The sequence below is a fragment of the Pocillopora damicornis genome, chromosome 10 (genome assembly GCF_964200805.1).
Source record: "Pocillopora damicornis chromosome 10, jaPocDami1.2, whole genome shotgun sequence".
NCBI classification, from domain to species: domain Eukaryota; kingdom Metazoa; phylum Cnidaria; class Anthozoa; order Scleractinia; family Pocilloporidae; genus Pocillopora; species Pocillopora damicornis.
This window is the reverse complement of record NC_142679.1, coordinates 4,737,196-4,762,638: the sequence shown is the minus strand read 5'-3', so window position 1 is coordinate 4,762,638 and position 25,443 is coordinate 4,737,196. Positions and strand designations below refer to the sequence as shown.

At 38.9% G+C, this 25,443-nt stretch overlaps 2 protein-coding genes across 4 annotated transcripts; one reads left to right on the top strand and one right to left on the bottom strand.

Moving 5' to 3' along the window:
• Positions 1-3,702: 3,702 nt before the first annotated feature.
• Positions 3,703-7,078, bottom strand: LOC113669267 (uncharacterized). The gene is made up of 2 exons (XM_027185267.2): positions 5,852-7,078; positions 3,703-5,225 (listed from the first exon to the last, which is right to left on the bottom strand). The coding sequence occupies exons 1-2, from the start codon at positions 5,961-5,963 to the stop codon at positions 4,834-4,836; spliced, it is 504 nt and encodes a 167-aa protein (XP_027041068.2). The 5' UTR covers positions 5,964-7,078; the 3' UTR covers positions 3,703-4,833.
• A 5,210-nt stretch (positions 7,079-12,288) lies between these two features.
• LOC113669276 (metabotropic glutamate receptor) lies at positions 12,289-23,135 on the top strand. Of its 3 annotated transcripts, none has more exons than XM_027185278.2 (2): positions 12,289-12,420; positions 18,712-23,135. In XM_027185278.2, the coding sequence occupies exon 2, from the start codon at positions 18,776-18,778 to the stop codon at positions 21,614-21,616; it is 2,841 nt and encodes a 946-aa protein (XP_027041079.2). In that variant the 5' UTR covers positions 12,289-12,420; positions 18,712-18,775; the 3' UTR covers positions 21,617-23,135. The 3 variants fall into 3 exon arrangements, with proteins under 3 accessions (XP_027041079.2, XP_089040109.1, XP_027041077.2); XM_089183983.1 differs by lacking the exon at positions 12,289-12,420 and adding an exon at positions 14,545-14,658; XM_027185276.2 differs by lacking the exon at positions 12,289-12,420 and adding an exon at positions 18,359-18,527.
• Positions 23,136-25,443: the final 2,308 nt, after the last annotated feature.

Genomic DNA, 25,443 nt, shown 5'->3' with positions numbered 1-25,443 from the left:
TATGTCAACAAAACCAAAGATGAGAAATTAAACATCCAAAGAGACTTTGTGTGCTCCATCACGTACCGGGTTAGTTACACGTACACCACCTACAGCATGAGAGACCACCTTACCTCTCATCCTTTGTGGGAAAATTCGTGGAAATTCGTTGTATGCTGGGATTCCAGAATTCAAAAGTATGGGACAGTCATGGTAAGAAAATGTTCATTTTTGCGCGAATGCGATTGCAAATATGATTTGTAGAATTTCATGATATTGTGAATTTTTGGATATCGCGCTACTTTTCCCGTCACATTTATTTTGAGTACATTTTGTTTCCAATAACCAGAGAGTTATTTCATTAGTGGTGGATCTAGGGGGGGTACGGACGTGTTAATGCGGTACGGGGACACCCCATTCCTATCATACCTCTTGGCTTTATTTACCACTTGTCTGACACCAAAATTCTTGTAACGACATGAGGCATGTTACCACTAAAATGGCTGATTTTGTTTGTGCGACGGGGCTTATGTTGGTCGAGAAGTCACTTTAGACCTCTCCCCCCACCAAAAGAAAAAAATTCCGGATCCGCCTTTATTCTTTTAGTTACAGGATGGTTGACAAGTGACCCAGTTCAGTCATATTCTTAGAAAACTTAGAAACTTAAAAAAATGAAGTATTACCTGAGAATATGGTTGCAATATTTTAGAGTCGCGCGTATTTTTTATACAAGCAACAGAGAACTTTGATGTGCTTGTATATCCCCATCTAAACGCGTAAGAGGTTGGGAGCCGCTATGGAAACCTTCAACTGCGTCTCGGCTTTGCAAGGTAACAACTTTACCCCGACAGTGTCAACTATAACAAGCAGCAAATAGGTTTCCGTGTCCTATCTGCCGCATTCAAATACAAAGTTGTCTTCGACGAGTAACACTTTAGTGAGCTGCCCTTGTCCTTGGCAGTAGAGATAGAAAAGTATGGAAAGCTTTCCAAAAACATTCCAGTGTTTGCATAGGAAACTTGTTGAGAAATTTTGCCAAGGAAACGTCCAAGAGGATTTATGAGTAATTCCACTTCATCAAACTTTCTACGATTAAGTCGAGCAAATGTCTTAGAGAAGTTTCCTTTATTGAAGTAAATTACGAAATCGTGTCCTTGATCCTTGATCCTTGATCAATGCTTTCGCCAAGCTAAATTTTCTTAAGAGATACTGTCTCAAAATGAAAGATATCCAACAGCCTAAATTGATCGAATTGACACCTGTACCAGTTGGGAAGTAAAAGGGGAGGAAATTGTGCCGTTGGTTGGTATTTCGATTATCCTTTTAATATTGGATCCATTCCACTTTAGTTCGCTCGGAATGATGGAATAATTAGTCAGGAATCCGTCTCAAGAGTAATCTTTTCCGGAGTAGGCTGACACGAAAGGTTTCTTAATTGTTATGGCTCTTCATCTGAATCAATTTCTAATCTATCTTCGACCTTAAAATATCAGTCTCTCAGGCTACCAGGACTTCTGCATTCATTACAGTTCTAAGTTGTGTTGGCCTGCCTTCAGGCTACTCCTGTTTTCTTTACTTCACACTAAACAGAAAATAAAACAGGATAATTTTGCGCGTGGACCAATGTGTACAAAGACGTTTGAATCATGCCTCATTTAAAAGAATTCCGTGACCACTCATGATACAGGAAGCCAAATTGACATGAGCTGTTGTCAAGAGTGAGTAAACTTAAATTATTCCAATAACTTAAATTGGTGTGGTGAAACTATAACTCACTGAAGGGCGTAGTGACTACCGGAGATCCTTGACTAATCTATTAGTTTTAATTAAAATTGAGACCTAGATTAAAGGTTTTTTCGGTCTGGACGGTTTTCGCTTTGTTTAAAAAATTTATTGAAAGTTCCGACCTGGAGATTACAGGCATCTTCAAAGCAACGTCGCGTCTGTAATGAGGAAGTTTTTACAACGTGTTAATGCGATAAGACGATGACGAGAAAGAAGACGTTGGTTACTTGTCACTGATTAAAATATCTCTGGATAATGCTAATTACTTAAGGAAGTTAAAAAAAAAGACATCAAGAGAACAAATCTCTACGTTGCAAATTTGGTAACTGCGCAAGCACGAAAACGGAAACGTTTGGGAGGTAGTCGGAGAAATCAAACGCGGTCTTTTGGATGTGGTCTGTGCTGATCCTGGGTTAAATTCCAACTCTTCATTTAACTGTTTTAGTACTATTTTTTATTCGGCATTTGATAAATCAAACTCAAAACTGAAAGACAAAAACAGGTTCTAGAGTACATTTGAGTAGCTTTTTTTTAGTTTTGGCAGCTGGCTTTGTATCTAAATTACCAAATTCCACTTATATATATCACCCAGTGCGTACCAAAAGATCGAAGGATCTGTGTAAAGCTATGGAGGCATTACCAATGTTACCAACATCTAAGCACAGTTCGTAAGTGGTGGAATTACAGTTCAATTACTTTCTCTGTTGATCAAGTCAGAAGAAGCAATTTGATTCGTCAAATCCTGGTTGATCTGTTTCTATCCTTTTTTTTTTTTAACTGACTGTCATATAGTGTGTCATGTAGCGACGAGTTCAGCTCAGTGATCACGTGATAATTTTCAATCCTATTCAGAATGAAAAGGAACCCAAGCGCTTCTTTTCTATGCCCATACTTGTAGCCTGCACACTCATATTTCCTTTACTGAGGAACTGAGAGCTAGAGATAAGCCGAAAAGCGGTTTTTCGTAAATCACTTAGGCAATGCAAACAGCTGATGTTTTGAACACTTCAATTATATGGCTGCTGAGTGATATCAATGTCGAGGAAGTCCAAAAATACCCTCACGGATAAACATTCTATATCTTACTTACGGATTTACTCCAGATAATGGAATTTAAAATTTTTATCCAATTTACACTTTGGAATGTTATTTTTCATTTTGTAATCTGCAAAGACTTCTCACATCAACCGAATTACTCTTTAATTATCCTGGCTCGGGTTTTCAGTAATAACGTTTATGAAAAGATAATGTTGATATTGGTATGAGGAAAATTGGCCAATCACGTGTGTAATCAATCAGACTCTTTAATCTGCGTGCTCAAGTTAAATCTTCCCGTTTTTAACACAGGAAGGAACTCAGACGTCAATGCACACGCTTCATTGAATAACAGACATTTTACTGGGTTTATTATTACATTTACTCTTGACCTCAGGACATCGGCGTTTTTTCTTTCTCAAGAGATCAACTTGATACCACAAAACTTGGGATCAGTATAGGTCCATCCGCACTGAGAAAATGTTTGACTGTAGCATCCGAAGACTTTGGTGCTAAGATTATATGGGGAAAAAGGATAGGCAAAAAATAATGACTACATGAAACTTTTCTTTTAACTTTTATGTAATTGTCTGACAATAATGACTACATGAAACTTTTCTTTTAACTTTTATGTAATTGTCTGACAAGATAAGAAAATTTTTTCAAAGGGAAAGGATAATTAACTCAAACCCTACTTGCACGTCGGGTGCCTATATTGGTAGAGTGAAATATATTGCGAATTCTAATTAATGAAAGAGGAACGTTTACCCCAGAAAATAAGTGTTATCGGACTTATGATGCAAAGAAGGAATTGTTAATTAGATCAAAGGTGTAGCTCTATGTTAGAAGATTATCGAAAGACGTGGATCAGAACTCTTTGGAGAAGGCAACTACTCACTCAAATCGTTAATCTGTATTGTATTTGATCGTATATCTGTTATCTCTGTGACTAGCTTTCAGTTTATTTCCTGTATTGCTAGTTTATACCCGCTAATAGCACCAACTACTCTTGAGTTGCTTAGGATTGCCTTAATGTCTGGAAACAGAGCTTGAACGGTGTATGTAGTTTCCAGGGAAAATCTCTCTGTTTTTAATACCTGCGTTAAGCGTTAACCTTAAATATCTCCCTTAAGTCCTTTGTACTCTCGTCTGTCTTACTGCCTGACAACAAAAAGTTTCGAGAGGTCAAGCAATCCTGTGGCTTTGCAGATGGATATTTGAACGTTTGTAGTACGTCAATAACAGTTCCTTGATCGCGTGATAACAATGCTAATGGTAGCTCAGCCCACATTTGTCAGTAACTCGGTCCCTCCCACCACTTAGCTCCACTTTGCTATACGTTACTCACGCAGCTGACTTAGCACATCATTAGAACGTGTAATGCTGACAGCTTAGATATACTAAACAACACAGCCGACGTATTAATAGTCTCTTTGCTGTCATTAACGCTATAAAACCAGACAGTCTTAAATTAGATTATTCATTTACTTAGTCAACACTAGAATTCTGATCGGGACAAGAAATTACGCTTTTCCACCATTATGAAGATCTTAAAATGCCTAAGGGTCTAAACCCTTTTCAAGTCGATTTGATTTCCTAATGATCTTTGTTACAACTTCAGAAAAAATTGTTTCATCGTGGCAGGATACCAATGGCCGACGCACATTTTGCTTCACGAAATAACAATTTGGATGAAAATGGACATGCTATTTCGTTATTATTTGAAGCAAATGTCAACCACGGTCTTAGAGAATCCAAATGCTTGACATTCTTCTACAGAAAAGACGTAAATCGGCAATAGGAACTTGAATGGCAATTAAGAATTCCACGAATACTATAAATTCGTCTCTACTGACTCTTTTTTTAGAAATAAAATATTTTATAAACAACTTTACCAACGGCATCGAAACACTGACACGGTATAACTGGAACAAATGCAAAACCATCTCGTTAATTATCGAGTCATTCTGTCCTGCTTCTCTATTAGAATGTAAACCCCAACGTGTTACTACGGAAGAGTTTTTTTCAAAAAGACTATGTTTCTCCAGAGTGTGTCTCCAACTCTGTAGAAGAGCTTTGCTTTTGTGATTGTGTGGCTGCTTTTGCCTTGACTTGCCTTTCTCGCAGTCTACGCTCGCAGCAATCTTCAAAGCATCGCCTTTGCACTGGTCTTTGAGATTTGCAGAAGTTCAAACGCCGTCCAAATCCTTGTGACATGCGAAGCGAGTTAGCAGCATCCATTCTATCCGCCTGTGAATGGTTAGGCTTGCGTAATCGATGACTTGCAGACTTACTGTGTTTCAGACCTTGTATCAAAGCCTCGATGTTGCATGTGTAAACTGACGACGTGTAATCAAGTCGTACTGCCTTTCGTCCAAGTCTGCAGCACAAGGCACCTCGTCGGCAAGCTGTTGGTGAGGTTTTATCTATCAAGGACGGTACAGAATAAGCAATATCAAACAAATCTGCAAGCGTTTTCTCTTAGATTATTCGCGATAAAAAGCCCAATAAAAGGTTTCGATTTTTTTTAGTAAATGGCATCATAACAAGTCATTACGAATTCTGCAAAGAATGCAAGCAAAAGCATAGGTCGTGGGTAATTCGGGAGCGCTTTGATCAAATTCTGAATGGTACTTAAAAACACCATACTTGTACGAGATATTAGCCTACTTACTAACCAAAACGCACATGTCCTCTCGAATAATCTTACTTGCTCCCTGAACATCTTTGGTTGAAAAATTTATCAGTTGAGTTTCGGATGACATGAAGCAATTCGATGGGAAAGTAAAAAGCTATTAAGACTCAGTCGTTTTCAAAATATCTAATAGTTATTCTTGTCTGGCTGTTATTGTAGCTTTTTTTGAAGGCATTTCTGTCAGAATGGCTTCGGACGGTCTTCACAGTTTCTACGATAAGCTAGTGTCGTTTGGTAACCTTTATCAGATGAACGCACGTAACACAGTCAAGAACAAGCAAATTTTCCGCATCTGTAACACAGGTTTTAAATAATGAAATCGAACGTGTGAGAGCAGAATCCTTTACTGAGTCGTACCTTTGTTTCGTCTTGTTCCTTCAGCAATTGCATTACGGTTCCCCTCTTCAGCTGAAGCGACTAAAATGAAACTCAGAATTCCAACTACAAGAAGACCTGTTGTTCGTCGCATTTTTGGTCTCACATAACTCAGTTGGCTTCAAATTATTCATCAAATGCAGAAAGGCATGCTCTCGAGCGCACTCCGATTGATTGGGTTACCTGCAAATGGCTACGCACTCTTCTCTCGTATCAATCTTTGTATGACATTAAGCAGGGCCTTCAAATATGATCACTGTGCTTAGTCACGTCGATAACTCTGGCTTAATATCCTTGAGCCAGCAGAACGATTTGAAGTGGGGATAAATGCGACCTTTTACAAGAGTTTTGACTCTCTGCTGCGGTAAACTTAGCTCTAATATTGGTGAACGATTCTGCGATGTTGATGACTTGTTTTCGAGGGTGACTTGTACCAGAGCCAAGAACCACGCCGCTGACGTGCTGATTGTTAGCCAAGCGTACTTTCAAGGTTTCTTATAAGGATGTCGCGCGCGTATTCATCTGCCGTGTTTTCGATGAGCTAAAACGTCTGCGCATTCGTCTGACTGCCATATAAGCGTTGTTGCATGACCTGGCGTCGCTGAGTGACGGAAATCCAGGTCTCCCAGTGTTTGACCTCAATCTACACTTGTGCTTAATATGCGTACGTCCTGTTCGCGGCGCTCGCTCAAATGGTCGAATTAGAATTGTGACGAGTGTGCGTCGAGTGATGCACAGCGAGAGATCTTTGTCATGGACTGAAGCGTTTCTAAACAAACTGTAAATCTATGGTAACAGACTAAGACATTAACCAAAAAGTATTTCATTCAATCTTTTGTTGTCTTTATCGAATTATTCATTTTGCAAATTGAACCTTTTAGAGCCGGTGAGCTGTGACTAGAGGGTATTGAGGGCATGAGATTCTACTTTTAGGGACACGATAGAAATCAACGAAATGTAACGATTTACATCAATTTGTATCAAGATCCTTTACATCCTTCCGTCAAGTGGTATTGAACACTGTGAAATTTATCCACGTAATATTTTACAACGTACATATTCAAGCTAGTGATTGTTGTCGGACTGTTTATGTCTTTCATCGATAATAGAGACAACAGTATGCAGTGAAGTATGAAATTTTTCAGTCAATGATAGAAGTATTCTTGGACAAAAGAAATTCCAAGTTTCCAACATGAATAAAATCCTCTAACCCCCAAATTAGTATTTCAGACGCTTTACCAATGACCTCTATCGAATTCGTAGTAAGGTCACGTTACAATGTTCATGAAACAGCTATCCTGCACCACTGAATGTGGACGCTAAGCGTTTGCGCAATGATTCACGTTAAGATGGAAGGTTCAAAGCCTGATGATTTCAGTCAAAGGTGTAATTTTTCAGTCAATGACACAAAGATAAATAGAATGTATTGTCCATAATAAAATTAAGCGTCCCAGCACAAAAGATTGTATACTTCTTAAGTCAGGTAGTTTATCTATTTCAGTCGGCAATATATTTGAATGAAAATGTGAAATTAATCCTGTGTTCTCTGTTTGTCCAGTGACCAGAATTTGTATGTTACATTTTAATGATCACCACACACTTGTGCATTTTGAGTAGAATCTGTTCGTAGCGGTTCCCATTCGCAAGATGCTGAAATGTGTTTAATTAACACATCAGTGGGAACCAACTTATGTGACAGTGCGAAACATGCCAAAAAACTTGGTAGGGGTACTTAATTTCGCTAATTAATTATTAGCTCTCGAGAGAAACCTCAATCCCTTCCCTAATCGCTTTAAGAAGACTTATAAAGAGGCCCTCCCAGGAATATCCCATTTGATGGGGTTTAAATATATTCCAAAATCTTATCCATATACATAACCAGAATAGTTTGCTTGGCTCCTTTGGATATTTCCTCTTGTCTGATTGGCTTGGTTTATGTCTTTCAAAGACGAAAAAATTATATATAGGTTCATGTGCTTTCGTGATTACCTGGAAAACACTTGACACCGTCAGAAAAATAGTGTAAAGTGTTTTACCAGTTTTTGAAAACCAATTGGTGTTGAGAGAAGAGATCACTCTCTACAGTATGGGGGGGGGGGGGGGGGACTGCTAATTGACAGATTGTTCATGTTGAGAGATTCATGTTGAGAGATTATGACTCAACTTTTCAATTTTCCCATTTGCGATCCTTGTTGATATTCTCAAGTTATATTGTGATAATCTGTTTGCCCTTTTTGTTTTTTATTACATCTTTTTTATTTCTCGATTTTTCCCATGCTTATATTACGCCCTTTCCTTCAAGATGACGATAACTCTTTGGGGTGCGAAAATTCAAGGGAAATATCGTGACGCTGTTCAATTCTTTGAGAAATATCAGCAGTGCAACAACAGGAGTAGTGCGCGTCTTTTTAGCTCTTGTGTTTTCGGCAGTTTTATCAAAGCTAGTATTGTTTAGCACAAACTTCAAAAACTCTTGAGTAACAAATGATTAAGAATAGCGGTTTCTCGAAATTTTAGATATAAGTAAGAAAAAAAGTAACAAATTAAGACAATATCCTTTTTAACCCCGCCCGACGCTTGAGCGGAAAATAATAATATTGATCTTGTGAGGCCAAATTTGATGTCGACTGGTTGCTTTTGAATTTACCGGTCAACGGTTTAATCAAATATCACAATAGCCCCGTAATTCGCATCATAAAGGAAAGAACAGTAGAGCTTTACTTTGCCGGAGGGAACATCGACAAAAGGCCGAATAAAACAGAAAAATTTAAGATTCGCTGTTGTAGTCAAGCATGATTGTTAACGACTCCTTTAGGCTTGTGTGCGTGCTACCTTGATCAAAGCATCCTATATAATTATAGAAAATGCTTATGGTATCAGATGAAGTTGTTAAAGGTTTCAAAGTGCTAGATTACGAGAGAGGAATCTTCGTCACCTCAGTGTTGGTCGAAGAGATCTGCATCAGTTTTGTTTTCTGATGTATGGCCCGGGTTAAAAATTATGGAATAACAAACTTTGATTGGGCAAGGGGAAAGCCGTTGCAAGTTACATAGAAATATATGCTTGATAACGAAAAAAAACTGATAAATTCTTGATGACTACCTGATTGGAGGTATAGAAAAGTTTCTCCCTCGGTTATAATTAGCACAGAACAGGTTACTTTGATGATGTCTTCAGATATTGTCGGTTTGGATGAAAAGGAATTAACAGAAAGGTTATCTTTTAATGGGCAAACACTTGAAGAATGATACTGAATTGTCTGTCACTTCTCAATCCTTTTGTTGACTGCCTGTGCCATATAAACGCGGGATGTTGGAGAGCTGTCAGTCCCTTTTTTGTGGAGCATATAGCTTTGCAGTGTGCGAAAAGAAACGAAATGGTTTTCAGTTGTTATTTTTTTGTTCGATTCGATGGATGATAGTCACTCATTAAGATATGAAGAAAGTCTGTTTTAAGAACTTTGTTCTCACTTAAATTGGATTTTTTCATAAAGATTTTTTTTTACTTGCATTAGAAAATTTTCCAGGTTTTCCTACATATTTACGCAAAAGCAAGCCGTGTCTGGGAAAGCTAGAAGCCGAATGTGGAATTATTTACACTGAGTTTTCAGGTCTGAAATAATGAATTGCCATTCAGAAAAAATATTTTGAAATACTAATAGTCTTGTTCACTGCATAATCAGCTGCAGCCGGGTAGCAAACAGGCGACATGTTAGTTCAAATAGTACATTCAATGAACAATTTAAAGAATCATTAGTTTCGTTAAGTTGTTTAATCTAGCTGAAACTTTAGGTTATTTGTCATTGAACAGCACCTATATTATGAGATGCCAGTCGAAATTCATCATGCTACAACACAATGATTTGATTAATTTATTGTCAGTACTTTTTGCCGCAAAAATGTCTTCAGCGTGAGGGTAATCGCAAAAACACCAGAACGTCAGATTTTGGAAATGTTAAAACAAGAAGAAGAAAGGAAACGTGGATTGTCAAACACCGTTCGTTTTGCAATAGTCTAAAAACGATATGGCGGACTGCAGTTCTGGGCGCGTGTCCATTGTAAAGTGAGGAAGGAAAGGTTAAATTTCCAATACGTAGGACAAATGAAAGACGAATTTTAGCGAAAAGTTCAATCTTGTGTTTGCTTTATTGTTAAATAACCCAACTGTTTTAAACGCAGACGCTTCGTTTCGGTGATGAAGGTAAATGACAAAACCTTTCTCTACCCTTTTCTCTGTTGCTCTTGTTTCCGGTCTTCTGTCTGCGGTAAACATAGCTATAGACCTGCTATCGTCACAAATATCTTGTGTAGTTCTGGTTTTTTATTTTTCATACATATCCTTCAATACTTGCCGACAATTCCACCATGAACAAAACAAAGGATAACTACAAGCACCATGGCTAAGCTCACCAGCGACTCCATCACGCCACCTTGTAAACTGTAAAAAAATGAGGAGGGTGGAAAGTCTAGAACAACGACGTATGTAAGTGGTGGCCTCAGAAACTTCGAACTTTCCTTAAAAAATGCAAACTGATGTACTTTCGTCGCGCGTCGCACTTGGGCTCTCGATGAAAAGGCTTTGTTTACTAGCCATGCTGCTTGAATGTTAGTGCGCATGCGGCACCGTTTGACCTCTGTGTTGGATGGTCAAGAGCGATAGACGGCAGCTGCAGCTGACCCCCCTACTCTCTTCTCCCAAAACCCCACCGTTTTTTCGCGTACACGTTTTCCCGCCCTTTTCTACCGACAAATGCCTCGGATACCCGAACAAAAAATGGAGAAGATTGACTCACATTAAAAATGATTAACTTGACAAATTAAGGTTAACTTTTTCAAGATGTTTAGTGTTGGTTCTTAAAATCTTTGTCATGGTGATTGAAATCAGCCCAGCTCTTTCTCACAACGTGCCCCATCTTCCTGAGAGCGGGATGAAGAAAGTCCAAGGGGTATCAACAGTTATCAGTTCCCATTCTCGGGTTGTCAAGATGAAGTGGCAATCACTGTCCCTTTCGCATCAATTGTCATGTTAGGTGCGCTATTCCTTAACCCTTTAAACACTGAGAGTGACTTGCATCTAATTTCTCCCTACAATATCACTCCTGAATCACACGTTAAGGTTGTGAGAATTAAGGAAATGATCACCAATTGGAGAAGCTTTGATTGGCAAACAAATTCTCCTTGTCAGCACCTTAGAAAATGTATAAAGAACAGTTTGGAGAATATGCATACTGATGTTAAGGTATGAAAGGTTGATGACTTTCAGGGGATTGGACAGTGACTGTAAAAGATCTGCATATAAACGTAAGTCTGTTGTTTCCCTGGTTATCGAGATTGAATGATCTTTTATTCTCGTCTTCTTAACTGTTACCTTGTTTATACAAGGAGAGAAATCTCATCGATTCAACTCTTTCACGTGAACCATTTGCTCTCTCATTTTACCTACCGGCACGACACACCAGCTAACTGTTCCTTGCCTCTTACAACAATGTCCTAAGTCCCATTCCCTTATCATTTTTATGGCTTTATTTCGTTTCCTCATTTTATCATATCTCCTGATCTACCTCTCATCTTTGGATTTTTCTGCAGTTAAAATTAGACGCAGATTCATTTCAGTCTAACCGATAGACAAGATGTGAATAGGAGATAGGCAATACAACTCATTAGAGTTTCCTGCATAACAAATGACACCCGTTAGATTTTATTTCCCTTTTTTTAGAAGAGAATAAGGAAAGATAATTGTGGAATAGGCAAGGCATTAATTATAAAACAAAACAAAGTAAAAATAGAGAAAAACTTTTATGTGGATCGCTTTAAATTAAGCCATATTCGTAGACAGAAAGGCATTAAAATTTTGCTCGGATCACCTGTCAAACATGAAAGACTACAGGATAGAATTATCATTGTGGACAGGCATTAAGCACAAAACATCTTGGCAGTTTCTGATGATAGCAGACTGATCAAAACTTCTGCCATCTTTTCGAGTGGATAATTGCGTTCGTTTGACTAAAAAGGAAAGAAAGTCCATTTATATGTACACGCACGTCTCTATAAATAATTTATAACTTACGTTTGTGGAAAATAAATGATTTGGTTCATTCAAATTAAAACCCGTACAGAAAGCAATTGGTTTCCTGCATCCGGCCATTGAAGCTGATCAACTGGGGTAAAGTTTCTTTTATAGCGTTTAGGTAACCTTGAATAGACTTTGGTGTCTTGATTAGTTCTAGTCTTTCAAGAGCATTGTTTCCGCTTCATGTGATTGCAGAAAAGGTTCACCCCCCGATGAGAATCCATTTCTGTATTACAAATCATACTCACAGCGCTTGAATCAAAGCTGGATTATTGCAGATTAAGCAAGTCAATGATTGATATAATGTAATTTTTCGTTTCGTCTTTTGCTTTATTGTTTTTGTTTCATTTTAGCAAACGTTATTTTCTCGACAATGGATGATTCTAAGTGCACGAATATTTCCTGAGATACTTCCCAGTCGCAGGAAATTTGGAAAGGACTCTTCCCTGATCGTCGCAGCCACTGAAATATAAAGACTTGTGGTAAGCACACTTTGAAGTAATTATTATTCGGCTGTTTATTTAGTTTTTCTGACATGATGACCATTACAACAACACGTTTACATGTACCTCAATAATATTCAAAGGTTATTTTTCCGTTTTTGCCATTTTCGTGTGCATCTCCATTACGGTAAAAGCTTATTCCTCTTCAGATATTTTCTGCTTTAAAATCTGTCACGCCATATTTAAATTAATTATCGGTCGTGTGACGTGTTAGGTTTTCTTTTCTTGATTTTTTTCTCTCATCTACATGAAAAGACAAAACACGTCAAATGTTTTTTCCCATTTTTTGGGAAGAAGGATTGAAACTCCAACGAAGATATTATCAGCTTGTTGATTTTCTTCAGAGATTTGCAATATCTTTTGAACACCTGTTATCTTCTTCTGGACCGCTGACCGTTTTTAGCCAGAGACGAGGACATCGACTCATACTGACAACAAATGAACAGAAAGAGATCGCGTCGCGAATGACAACAATCGAAATTCCTATTGTGAACCTGTCTAGATTACTGAAACATTGATATGTTTATGTTTAGCCAGAAAATTATATTCGTGTATCAAAACTTCTTGTATTTTCCTCGTATTTGGGCTAAGTGGAGAATCAATTTGTCTTTAAGTGAAGGTGCTCTTATGCTGTCAGTGACACTTACAACTCCTCGAGATCAAGAAACTCGCGAAATATCGACATCGAAAGCTCCTCAGAACTTAAAGCGAGTAATTTAGCATTGTGCGTGATAAAGAAACTTCACCATTGAAAACAGCTTTACGGCTCACGGCTTCACGGCTCGTCCATCACTATGATTAGATAACCGTACACCAGTGATTTGTAGTCCGCATTTCATACCCGGTCCTTCTTTTCAAAGTTGGTCTCCTAAAGGCGCTCCGTGTTTATATCTCAGTTTGTGTTTAAACATAGTTCGAAATCCACCCTAGTCCTTTGTCCGTTGTCTTTTGTCCAGGCCGTACTCAAGAGCTCGTGTTTCACAGTGATACGACTTAAAATCGAGGTTACGAAAAAGTCGTGACATTTGGTTTCCTCTGTCATCTTCAATGTTAAGTATAGTTTGAGCGATTGGCATGTATTTTTCGTCCGTTAATTAAGATTAAAATTTCTTTTTGTGAAAGGTGAACTGACAAGGAGCTTAATGTGCCTTAAAAGCCAGCGTTTATAGAAAAAATACGTCCTCGTTACCGGTTAAAACGCAGGCAGCCCAGACGCACTTATTATACTTGTCAGTCTGTGGGTTAATTTTGAATTTACTGCGAAGGATTTGAAATATTTTTTCAAGAGTCAGATGTTCTTTGGCTTTTATATTACTGTCTATTTATTTGTCCTAGTGTATTTTTCCTGTCTATTTATTTGTCCTTCTTTATCCTGTCCTATTTGTCCTCGATACGTGGTAAATTGTTCTGCTTTTCTTAGTTTATTTGCTTACCGTCATGGCCCCGTTGGGGCTGTTATCGTCGAGGAGGATCTCAATGGGGTTAACCGTAAGTCGTAAAACGGTCAGAAAATGAAGTTGATAGGCGTAAAAACTGACAAGTATTAACCGTAAGTCGTAAAAAAAATATAAATGAAACGTAAAAAGTTTTCTGATGACCGCAGTGGAAAGATATTACCGATAGCCGTTAAATTAGCCAAAATTGTACTAACTGTTAACCGTTAAAAACATCACCCCATTTAAGACCCTCCTAGAGTTTTATCAAGATCCAAATGGTGGGTAAATAATCGGAATATAGTGAAACTTCTCTTTTCATGTCTAAAGCTGAACACCTCCGCGTTTTACCTGGCTGGTTTATATGGCATTTTTTTGCCTTTAAGATATCAAGATAGTATAGTCTATAGTGTGTATAGAAGATGGTGGATACAGCGCCAAAAATGCAAATGCAAACAAAGAGTCGTTTCGCTGGAGGTATGCGAGTGATGTCTTAGAACGTTTCGACTTTTCAAACACCACTTACGAAACAGTACGTCTGGGCTACCTGTGGTGAAAAAAATAGAAAATATTGAAACTTGACCCCACGTGTTAAGTAAGCCGTTCAGTTTGTTTATATGTAATCTTCACCTCAATGACTGTGAGCCATGATTGGGCATTTAAAATTTTTGTCATGTTTGTAAGGGGTTTTTGGTAGCGCGTTCCTGATAATAACCTAAAATCTGCTCTTTAAACCTGTGCTGCATTAGACGTCTGGTAACTGTAGCGGAGTTTTCCTTAAACGGTGAGAATTCGAGAACATTGATATAAATTCATTTTTTTCAATTTGCGCAGTATATGCAGCAGTCAGAGTAGCTGGCAGAGTAAGTTTTTATTCGTCTGCAAAGTAAGCACTCTGGTCGATTGTCACGCTTAAGAATATGCTAGATGTATTTCGTTGGAAGTTTTTGGTAATAAGTTTTCATCTAGTCTTGGCCTAAGTTATTATGACTTTATGATACGAAGCCAATAGAAGTCTCTGGAAAGTCTTTATTCGTTCTGTTTTCGCTAACAGACGAGTCGATCACTAGAACTCAAAGGAAGGTTTTCCCTGTAAATATAGCCAGGCGTAATTTTATTTTGACTGTATGTTCGTTGTACTCGCACGCACACGGTGAAAACATCCTCTTTTTTTTCAAACATAGCTTGAACTCGTTTCGAAATCACTAGCAATCCAAAACCTCTTCACTTTAGAGTGTAGCATTTACTGACCACAGTGATCCCTTAAGCTATTGGTTGGTAATTTGTAGCATGATAGAGATGTAGCATCATGACAACAACCGGCTCTGAGGTCATAATGCATTTTACAAGCGGCGTAAAGAGTGAGAAGTACTTTGAGGAGACCTGTTGTTTTGATGGTTTTATTAGCAATTTCTGATAAAGAATTTTTCCTAAGCGTATTTATTTCAATAAAAATATGTTAAGTAAATCTATTCCTTAAGACCCCAATCTTCTCAGTACAGTGTTTTCCTAAGAAGATTCATTTTGACAAAGATTAACCGGTTTGTTGAACCTGCGGACCATTGCTTGAAATCATATCATTAAGCTTCACCGCAGTGACAGACAAACATTCTGAGCATGACATGCAAATCTGCGATAAACGGTTAAATCTCTCTTTTTCATCTCGATTTCATGCCTAATGATAATCTCTGACGAATTTCTTAAACAATAAGCAGAAGCTGCGAAAAGCGAATTAAACCGGTATTCATATTAGCATAGAGGACTACACTGTTTACCTTAATTTTGTAATCCACAGTAATAGTTCAGCAACATTATCCACCGTATCATTTCAGCAACTTTTTTTAATTAGTCTCAATTTATTGCTCACGTCTACAAGCTCAGCATATCAGAGGCCACCTTTTCTAGAAACTGTAATTTTTAGAGGAAGTCCATAACTTGCGTTCAGTCTTGCGACAGAAAGAATAAACACGTCACGCCAAATTCAGTTTGTCTAAGATGGCTTAAGTACGAATCGTTTCGCAAAGACGGTTGAACAGTAACCGATCCTCTTATCCAACGGTTCAGTAAAGCGTGTGGATAACTGCACAGAGCAACGTAGCGTACTTTAAAAGAGGTTTGCTCAAAAACCTCATCATTCAACCAAGGGTCAAGCTGAAATCAACACTTACGTAAAATCGGCACTTAGACCGTCACGAACTCTTAGACGTCATTTTCCATCATTTGGAGGGCGAACTTTTTAGCGTCGTGACAAATTTTGATATGGTCTGTTACATTCGAGAGACTGAACATTTTAGAGAGTTGGTGGATGAAATGAACTAAAAGTTTTAGGCTTACTTCCCCAGCTCTAACGGAACATTTGGCAGACAGGGCTCAAACAGCTCTATTGCCTTCTCGAAAAAAATAGAAACTCAGTTTTTCTTGATCAATGACATTCAGAGGAAAGTCACAAACAGTCAGACCTGTTCGGCTCCAAATTTAATCATCTGTTAGCTTTGGACCGATAAAGAGTCACACTGAAAGTTTGAAAATCTGCTCGGAAGGATATTTGCTGTACCGATATAACATCAAGTTCCCACCCAAGAAGTAGTACAAAAATGGTTTGATTGCTGAGATCTTTCACCAATTCTTCGAAAATTAATTTGTTCATTTTTACTTGAACAGTGTGTTCGTCTGAGAGAATTTATTCATTTTCTGTTTGGTTTGCAACTGAGTTAATGCATTTGGGAACACTTCTGTGATCAGTTCTGATCGAGGAAAGAGATCGAAACCAGACTACTATAGTTAGATTTAGTTTTGACTGCTGATAAAATTTCAATTCGTAGATCAGCTACAAAGGATTATACCTGATAAAATAAACAAGAAAGAAAAAGGGTCAACCACTGTGACTACACTTCACTAAATTTTACCCTGTTCTCCATTCAGTCCTTCTTCGAAAAAGTACGGCCGCATTTTTTGGCGGAAAGCTGTGCAGAAAAGAGGGGCTTTTAATATGTCCAAATTCTCTGCTACTATTCTATCTTACGAGAACACATGTGAGAAACAGTCTCCTTTAGTCCTATACACGTGAAAGATAGATGGTCACAACTGGTTGTTGACCTACCGTGACATTTAAGGAAATTGTTAATTTTCTTCCATGTTATCTGATGACCCTGTGGACATATACATATTCAAGAAAGCTTTTGCTCAAGTAGAAACGTGCAGTTACTAATTGCAACTTTCAGTTGCCTAAAATCATTGGTCTAGTCAGAGAAAATTTTAGTGTTAATCTGTAGCAAATAAGTGTCATTGCGGATTACGACTGTAAGATCATAGTGGAGAATATATATTTCTTCTCTGTTTTCTACTTTTTCCTTCGTTTTCTCCTCCACAAAACCTGAAGGGACTGTGAACGTTATCATTAAATTTTCCTCTATTATTCTAAGACATAAAACGGAGCCGAAATCAGCCTTCGCCTGGTTAATAGCTTCAGGCAGTGATGCGGTGTTTCTAGAACAACTTAAAACTTGACACACCTTGATAAGTTTATTAAAAAACAATTAATATCCGGTCTAACAATGTCGTGGATGTGTTGCAGTTATTTTCTTGTCAAAAAGGAATCGATATTGTGGGTTCATCTTCAATTTCTCCAGTGGGTAATGATTTTTTTTTATCAGCATTCGGGATCAACCGTTATAACTTAAGTTATGGTTTATGTTTTACATCTGCATTATAATTTTCATGCAAGCACGTTTAGTCTAAACTCTCTTCAGGGATTAAACTAAACAAAAACGTCTCTTTTGTGTGTTTTGTACCCTTGATAGTGCCCATAGGGTAAAAAAAACAAAGAAACAGCAGCGACTCATGTCAGCTCTTAAAACTATCGCTTTGTGCAGTGGGTAAATATTTGGAGGTCAGTTCTGTTCAGCAGTTCTGTTTCGAAGCCTGTCCTTCAGACGGAACTCACTAACGCGAAAACCAATTTCGAAGTTTACTTAAATTAAGGCAAGGAAGGCCGTGTAGGAACCATTCATCGACAGATCTCGTTGAGTAAAAAGAACCTCACATGCATGTACAGTTTCATCTCTGAGCACCTCACAGTGTTCACTAGACCCTTCTCAGTTTCTGTTTCTGTTTTGTTTTGATATGATCCCATGCATCTGCGGTCACAAAGAGTCCCAACACGCGTTTTGTGTCATGTCACAGTGAGATAGCGATAAATTCAGGGGGCGCCAGAAAAAAAAAGTTCATGTTTTGAACGATAGTAAGTTATCTGCTCTCGTAATGTGGTTCGGGTTGCCCTCTTTCGTTAAAACCTGCTACATGAAGCGCGAGAAAATGGAAATCCTTAATACAAGAGATCACATTTCTTGATCAATGTTTAAAAATGAACGAGCAGCTGCCCACAGGTCTTACTAAAGCAAGATGTACTTATGATAATTACCTTTATTATGTTTGTTTGGGGTTAAATGCAAATGCTCTTGATCCAAGAGAACTCGATTGTCATAAGCTGACAATTCATTCAGGTGTCAACATATCTGTGATCCACAACGAAGTACAATTCCACGCTTTCTAGTCTTCCTGCAGAAGTGATGGGTTTAATACAAAAATGAAATTTTATATAATCATTACTCATTCATTCCAATCCATTCATTCCAATCCGTTCTATAATTCAAGGTACGTAGATATTTCTCATGTAAAAGCAATTCAGAGGCCTTTTTCAAACAGAAGCATGCACCAGACCTGGGAAACCTTTATCATTCTCATAATTTGCGCAATCATCTAAATTATCTGTTTATTATGAATTGAGTAAATCTTTTCATTGTTCGTTGAACTTAGTTATTTCATCTGACTTTATCAGGCTCACCAGACGCCGTCCATGGTTCCCCTCTTAATTTAATTTCTGTACGAAGGACGAATTCGGCATGGAAGGATTTCATACGAGTGTGGTTTTTATCGTGCTTTGGTTTTGTTGTTCGCTCTGCATCAACTTCACCTGTGCGAACAGAGATATGAAAAAGCCAAGTGGTTTGATTGTCGCCGGTCTTGTTCCCGTGCATCAGAGGGAAACAGGAGACTCGTGTGTTAAACCTAACTTACGAGGCATCTTGACGGTCGAGGCCATTTTATTTGCTGTGGACGAAATCAATAAGAAGAAAATTGTTTCCCTCAACCAATCACTAGGTTATGATATTAGGGACACTTGTCCTCGGGCGGATGAAGCGGCCATGGACCTGGTGGTGAATTCTCACCGACCTAAAGACCAGTTTCTAGCTGCAGCTGTGGGCGATCTACCTCAGAAACGTGACGATACCGACGTATTTTACCGCGCACTGATGATCCTGTTCTCCGGTCAAACGCCACACATGAGCTGCATCGCTTCCACTTACCGAGTCGAGAGAAAGCCCGATCTTATATCTCGCGCAGAATTTATATTTCATGCTATCGCGAGGGACAGATCCAACCTTAGGGCGATTGTTCATCTCGCAGCGCGATTAAACTGGACATATGTTGGAGTAGTATACAACGACAGCCCTGTGGGAAAGTATACAGCAGACCTTCTTGAACAAGAGGCCTTGGATAAATTTGTCTGTATCGGTAAAAAGTATTCGTTGGCATCAAATGCGAGCGGCACGCAAGTCAAGACATTTATCAGTTCTCTGAAAGCTGAGAAAAATTTTTCGGTGGTTGTAATGTTGACTTCAAAAGATCTTTTCAAGAGCATCATTGACGAAGCATTTAAGCAGAAAATTAACGATTTAACGTGGATCGGAACCGATTCGTCATGGGACAACGCGGCCAAATTTTCGATCGAAAATACAGCAGCTCAAGGAATGTTTAGAGTAGGTGCGTCCGCAGTGATTGGAAAATTTAAAGCTCATCTTCAACAATTGATGTCAAATCCTGGCCGCAACGCATGGATTATGGACATCGTGTCCTTAGGTCCGGCTTCCCCTGAACCAGCCACGAAACCTATTGTGAAAACTACAACCAGTCCACCGACCCAGCCGCCTGCAGTTACCACTCCGCCAAAGAGTAATTCCTCTAACTCCACCAAAAATAGTACGGAGCCTCCATCTACAGTTCCGCCTGCACCGTCCACATCAGCCCCGACCACTACTATCCCTTCTGTGGTACCCACCGCTGTCCATTTGAACAAGACTTCGCTGGAACAGCTTGTGACTGAGTTAAAGTCGATGGCATACAGTGCCACCTGCACTATTGATTCTATTTTTGCCGTGGCTCATGCACTTTCTGCACGTGAAAAGTGCAAAACTAACTGCCCAGAAAAGCACGACTTTCACAAGTTCATACAGAATGTAAATTTCACGAGCCTTAGTGGTCAAAGGATACGTTTCGACCGTCAGAGAAACTTAAAAGATGTTGAGTACAAAATCGAAATCCTTCAGAAAACTGGAAATGGATCGGCCATGTCAGCTCGAGATCAGACATACCTTAAGCTCAAATCTGTTGGCACTTGGAAGCAATCGGGCACAGAAAACCCAGAACTGACTTTGCGATCTTTGACAGAGATCCAATGGAATACAAAGGAAACCAGTGTACCGAAATCCATCTGCCACGATCCATGCAAACCTGGAAAGTACAAAGCCTTGAAGAAAACCCGAGGCGAGTCCGAGTGTTGTTGGCACTGCTTACCATGTGCAGAAAATTCCATCAGCACAGAGGACGATTCAGTAAAATGCATTCCTTGTCTACCGGGGTCCACGGCCAACGCTGCAAAGACTGAATGCATCACTCACTTTGAAGACTACGTTTATTGGAGCGACGCTGGCAGCCTGGTTATGCTGTTCATCATGGTGGCAGGAATGTGTTTTAGCATTTACGTTGCAGTAGTGCTGTTCAAGAACAGAGGCACGCCTGTGATGCGTCGAGCCAGGAATGCTATGTTAGTTCTGTTGCCTTTTGTTATTATTCTCTTCTTGATTCCAGTCCCCCTCCTCAGTAAACCCAGCGCCTCCTCCTGTGAGGGTTATCGAGGGTTCTTCATCATAGCACTTGGTATTCCCTTAGCTGCCCTAATAGCTAGAAGCATATTTGTCGACAACCGGTACTACGACCCGGAAGGTCAAATCAAGGAGAGTTGGGGACAGTGCATTTGTACGCCGCGTATATTGTTTGCCATAGCAACAGTTCTCATCCACATAGGTGTTACAATTGTCATAGCGTTTTTTCTGCCAAACGAGATTTTACGCCACCCTACGGATGACCCTTTCACTGTGTACATCGAGTGTTCCATCCATGAGGGATTCGGTTTTTTGGTTGTCATTTTCTACATCATGGCGGTGGCCACCGTGTATTCAATTATGTCCATGAGCGAGGAGATCTCCCCCGAGAATGACATGGAGGTGCGCTGGACGTCGCTTTGCATGTTCAATTGGTACGTGATCTGTTTCCTCTACGTCACCATCAACTACGGCGTAAATGGAAAAGGAAAGATTTTTGGCTTGGCCTTTGTGGATTTCCTATTCGCTGTCAACATCTTGGGTTGTATCTACCTCCCTAAGTGGTACGTGATCTTGTTTCAACCGGAGAAGAACCAAGCAGACGTCTCACCTTGGACCATGTACGTTAAAACGCAGGAGAAAGTGTCGGTGCGTCTAACAGAAGAGGATTCCCCTGTGTTACTAAAACGTGACCTTCTAGCCAGTACAGCCAACGACTCTACTAAAGGACACAACGACGTGGACGTTGACAATAATGAATCTAGAGGCCTCATTTATGATACTAAGGATACGGATGTGTAAGGATTACACAAGTCTCTAAGATTTTACAATCCACCGCAGAGCAGTAAGAAATAAACCTTATAATTGCAAAAGATACTGAGATTTTTTAAATGTAGGTCATATCCGTTTTGATTGTTTGGCACATTTTCAAGCACTGACGATGCCTATGGTCTATAGCCTTTATGATATCGTCGAAAATGGGCCAGAAGTGATGTCTAGATTATGTTAAAGAAGTAGCACAGAACAAAATGTACAATAGAGAATAAGTATTCAATCAAAAACTTTGAAACGATGAAAAATGCTAGCACTGTTTTGTGGTTGGATAATTCGAATTAGGAATGGCTCCGATTTGAGTACGAATAGGTCATTTCGTTTGGCTCGCTGCTATTCCCACAGTGAACAACTTTTGTGTGTTAATATGGCGTCACTTCTTCCTAGTACTTCATGTTACACATGTATTTAATCCTCTTCCAGGTGGTCAGTTAGTTCATACAGAGGTACAGAGGAGTGCGTGAAGAGGCGAGATTGTATATTTGAACTTCTTTTAACTAACAGATTGGTTTCTGGTTGTTTAAAGGGTGGATAACGCTGTCCACCTTATTTATCTTTATCTGGTGGATAGCACAGTATGTTTTGTTAACACTTATCCACTGAATAGCGATTTATCCGTTGGATAGCGTTATTTTTTCTTTGAACAACTGGATCCCTGCTGTCATCTCGTTGAGGTTCTTAGAGCCCTGGTGAAAGATAATGTCATATTAGTTAGTCCATTTTTGGAAACGAAACTGTTTTGGGAATTTTATATTATAGGTGACTCAAATGACCTATAAGGCTAGAGTTTATATTAGTTATTCAATCATGGAGAGGCATTTTGTCTTGGAGAATACAGTTCAGGTTTCAATAGCCTACTGTGCAGGCGTATTATTAGGGCGAGTTAATGTTACAAGCTCGCGATCTTTTAAGCGACCGGCCACGTTCGATTTTGAGTTAGAGGGGACGGTGGAGGGGAGGGGGCGGGGAAAGGTGAGGGAACCACCTCTCCCATCCCCTCATTCGTTTTGACCGCCTCTCACCCCCATGGTACAAACTACTTTTTCTCCCTTGCCGTTCTAGCTAAGGTTTCGATAATTGACGAATTAACGAAAGCGTACGCGATAGTTTTAGGTGGCTTTATGGGTAAGAGTAGTTTTCTTTGTTTGATTAAATTCTTATTACTACCCATATTTTTGTCACAGGGGGTTTAGAAGAAAAAAAGGTCGTAAATTTATAGGTACTCCTTTTTCTGGAAAAATTCCCCTAGCCTATAAAATTTGATTAGCGAATATTAAAGTATCTTTTATCCGTGAAATCATTTGGCGTCGTCGCGCATGTTTTTACACTGTATGAATATTATAGTGGCTCTAAGATATATAAATTTATTCTGAAAGTGGTACGATCTAAAAAGATAAAAAAAAAAAACCGATTAGGAAACCATAGTCAGGAATGTCTTTGTTCACCAAGGCTTTTGGAGCTGTGTCCATTAAATTGTTGTTTGCTCTCCGCCCAGTCTCTTCTCGTAGCCTACGTGTGTCACGATGCGTGTCGCGGTGAGATAGTTTTACTGTGCTGAATTTGGCTTTCTTTACCTAATCCAATACAAAATCTAGAGACGGAATGACATTTCTGAGGGAATCTTGGCTTACAGTCTAAGCTTTATAAATCCGTACGTAAGTCGAAATAAGAGCTTTCGGATATCCCCTCGGATGTATTACTATTAAAACGACGGAACGTTTAAACAAATTGTAGGAAATAAATAGACCATAATGTTTTAAAATAATAGAAATGTCTGGCTTCTGTTCAAGTTACCCTGGTTACCCTGGTTTTCTTGAGTTCAGATTTTTGGAAATGTGAAACAACCTATCAAGTCCATTCATTATTCAATCTGATGAAAAAGCTCAAGATCATTATTATATCGGTGGCAATATCAATATTCATATCTTGAGGCTTTTCGCGCAAGGCAACCTTTTTTCGGGCTTTTATTCCATCCACCATCCACTTGTTCAAAGTCCTGATACAGTCGCTTTGATACAGATTTTCCATGGTGTAAAAATGAGCCAATCACAGAACACGGTTGGATCGCACTGCCTGGAGACGCGAACAGTCACTCGGGAAATGGACCAATCTAGCACTTTCCAATCATGCCCGTGGTAAATTCGCACAGGAGACGGAGTGAAATGCCGAAAAAAAGAGGCTTACTTAACACTAAGAGGTAAGCTGTTCGTCACCAGACCCGTCGAAGCAGCAAATCTGTCGGTCTGCACTGTGCTTCAGGTAGAAAAATTCTTTCAGTGCTAACTTTCAAAAGAGTATTTGCACTTGACAGGCGGTGAACAGAACTCGTTGATGAGATATCAATCTGTAAAGTATTTCTTTTGTTTTTTGGAAAGTACAGGTTGAAACGCATTCGATCGATCGTCAGATAACTGCTTTGATAGCCAGGGGCGACGTGTCAAAATGAATTGAAGAATGTTTCTTTCAAAGTTGAATTTTTTTGTTACTTATGTCTTTGAACGATGATTTGTATGCTGTATGCAAAATTGCAAAATACCGAAAAAGCTATGCAGATGCCGAAATTATTGAAGCAAACCTGTCATGATAACTGCAACGAAAGCTTCAAATATCAAAGCTCTTCCCATAATTATTAATTTTTATACTCTGGATAAATAATGGATAGTTGAGCTTGAGTTGGTCATTGATCACATTAAGAGTGTTCTGACAGTTCTAAGTACTAGCTGCTAAGGAAAATTGGGTGGCTTAAAATTGATTTTACCCTCAATCTCCCGATATCTAATTATGAATTCTCCTTTCGTATGTTATAAATGATCATGCTATAAATCTTGATAACTCCATACAGCAAATAAGTTCAGCTCCTCTCAACACCCATTTCTTGGATGTGTCGTTCAAACTGTAGAGTTGTCATGAAGATCACTACTGGTTAGTCTGCTATTGTTAGCTATTTACCTTTCACTCCCACAAGTGACCAAGACAGAATTTCTCCTAACAATATCAATACCATATCAAGCGAGTAGGTGATGAGAATAGAGAAGAATATCAATTATGGGATTGTTAGTTGATCCAATACCAAATTCTCTGAACTAACATCATAAGAATTGTATGGCAGATAGTAAGGAGAATTACTAATTAGATCTTGGGAGTGAAAGGGTCAAACCTTCCTTTGCCACAATGATCAATGAAATATGGTACAAATATAGAAATTCAATCTGGAAGTTTGTATGGTAGCCATTTCTCAGTTTGGAGTGGGACTGATTGATAAGTTATCAGAACAGGTTTAGATGTGTGAATCAATTCCTTGATCAGGTTGATACAAACTTTGTGGAATGTGTGGGGTATTTTGACTTAAAAGTTCCTAGCCTCTTTTTTTTTATAATCTGAGGAAACAACGTGGAACCTATTATTACCTAGCACCTATTTCTTATGTGCCTTCTGCTTTCAAATGTTTTGACTTTAGGTAGTGGAAGAGTACTGCTTGGCATGACAGGAAGTGATATTACTTACTTCAAAGTGAAAAGTTGCATCTAAAAAAAATTGTGTGCAAGGTTAAAACATGCTGGGAGGCTAAAAATGTAGACTGAAAGGCAAGCTTCTGGAACTTAAATTGCTGAAACATAATGCATGTAACAAAAGGAATTTTGCGACACATACAATAGAAATTACCTGTAGCAAATTTTTGAGGTTTTCCTGCCAAAATAACTCTAGAGAACAAAAGGCCAGAATGTGTCATGTTAACCAAGCATTATAAGTTATTTTGAGTGGGAAATAATCAATACACATGAAAATACCAAGGGAAA

Coding starts and splice junctions, on each gene's coding strand:
- LOC113669267 (XM_027185267.2), bottom strand. CDS start 5,963: ATGCGACGAACAACAGGTCTTCTTGTAGTTGGAATTCTGAGTTTCATT. Junction 5,226..5,851: donor AGGAACAAGACGAAACAAAG/GTACGACTCAGT, acceptor CGTCCTTGATAG/ATAAAACCTCACCAACAGCT.
- LOC113669276 (XM_027185278.2), top strand. CDS start 18,776: ATGGAAGGATTTCATACGAGTGTGGTTTTTATCGTGCTTTGGTTTTGT.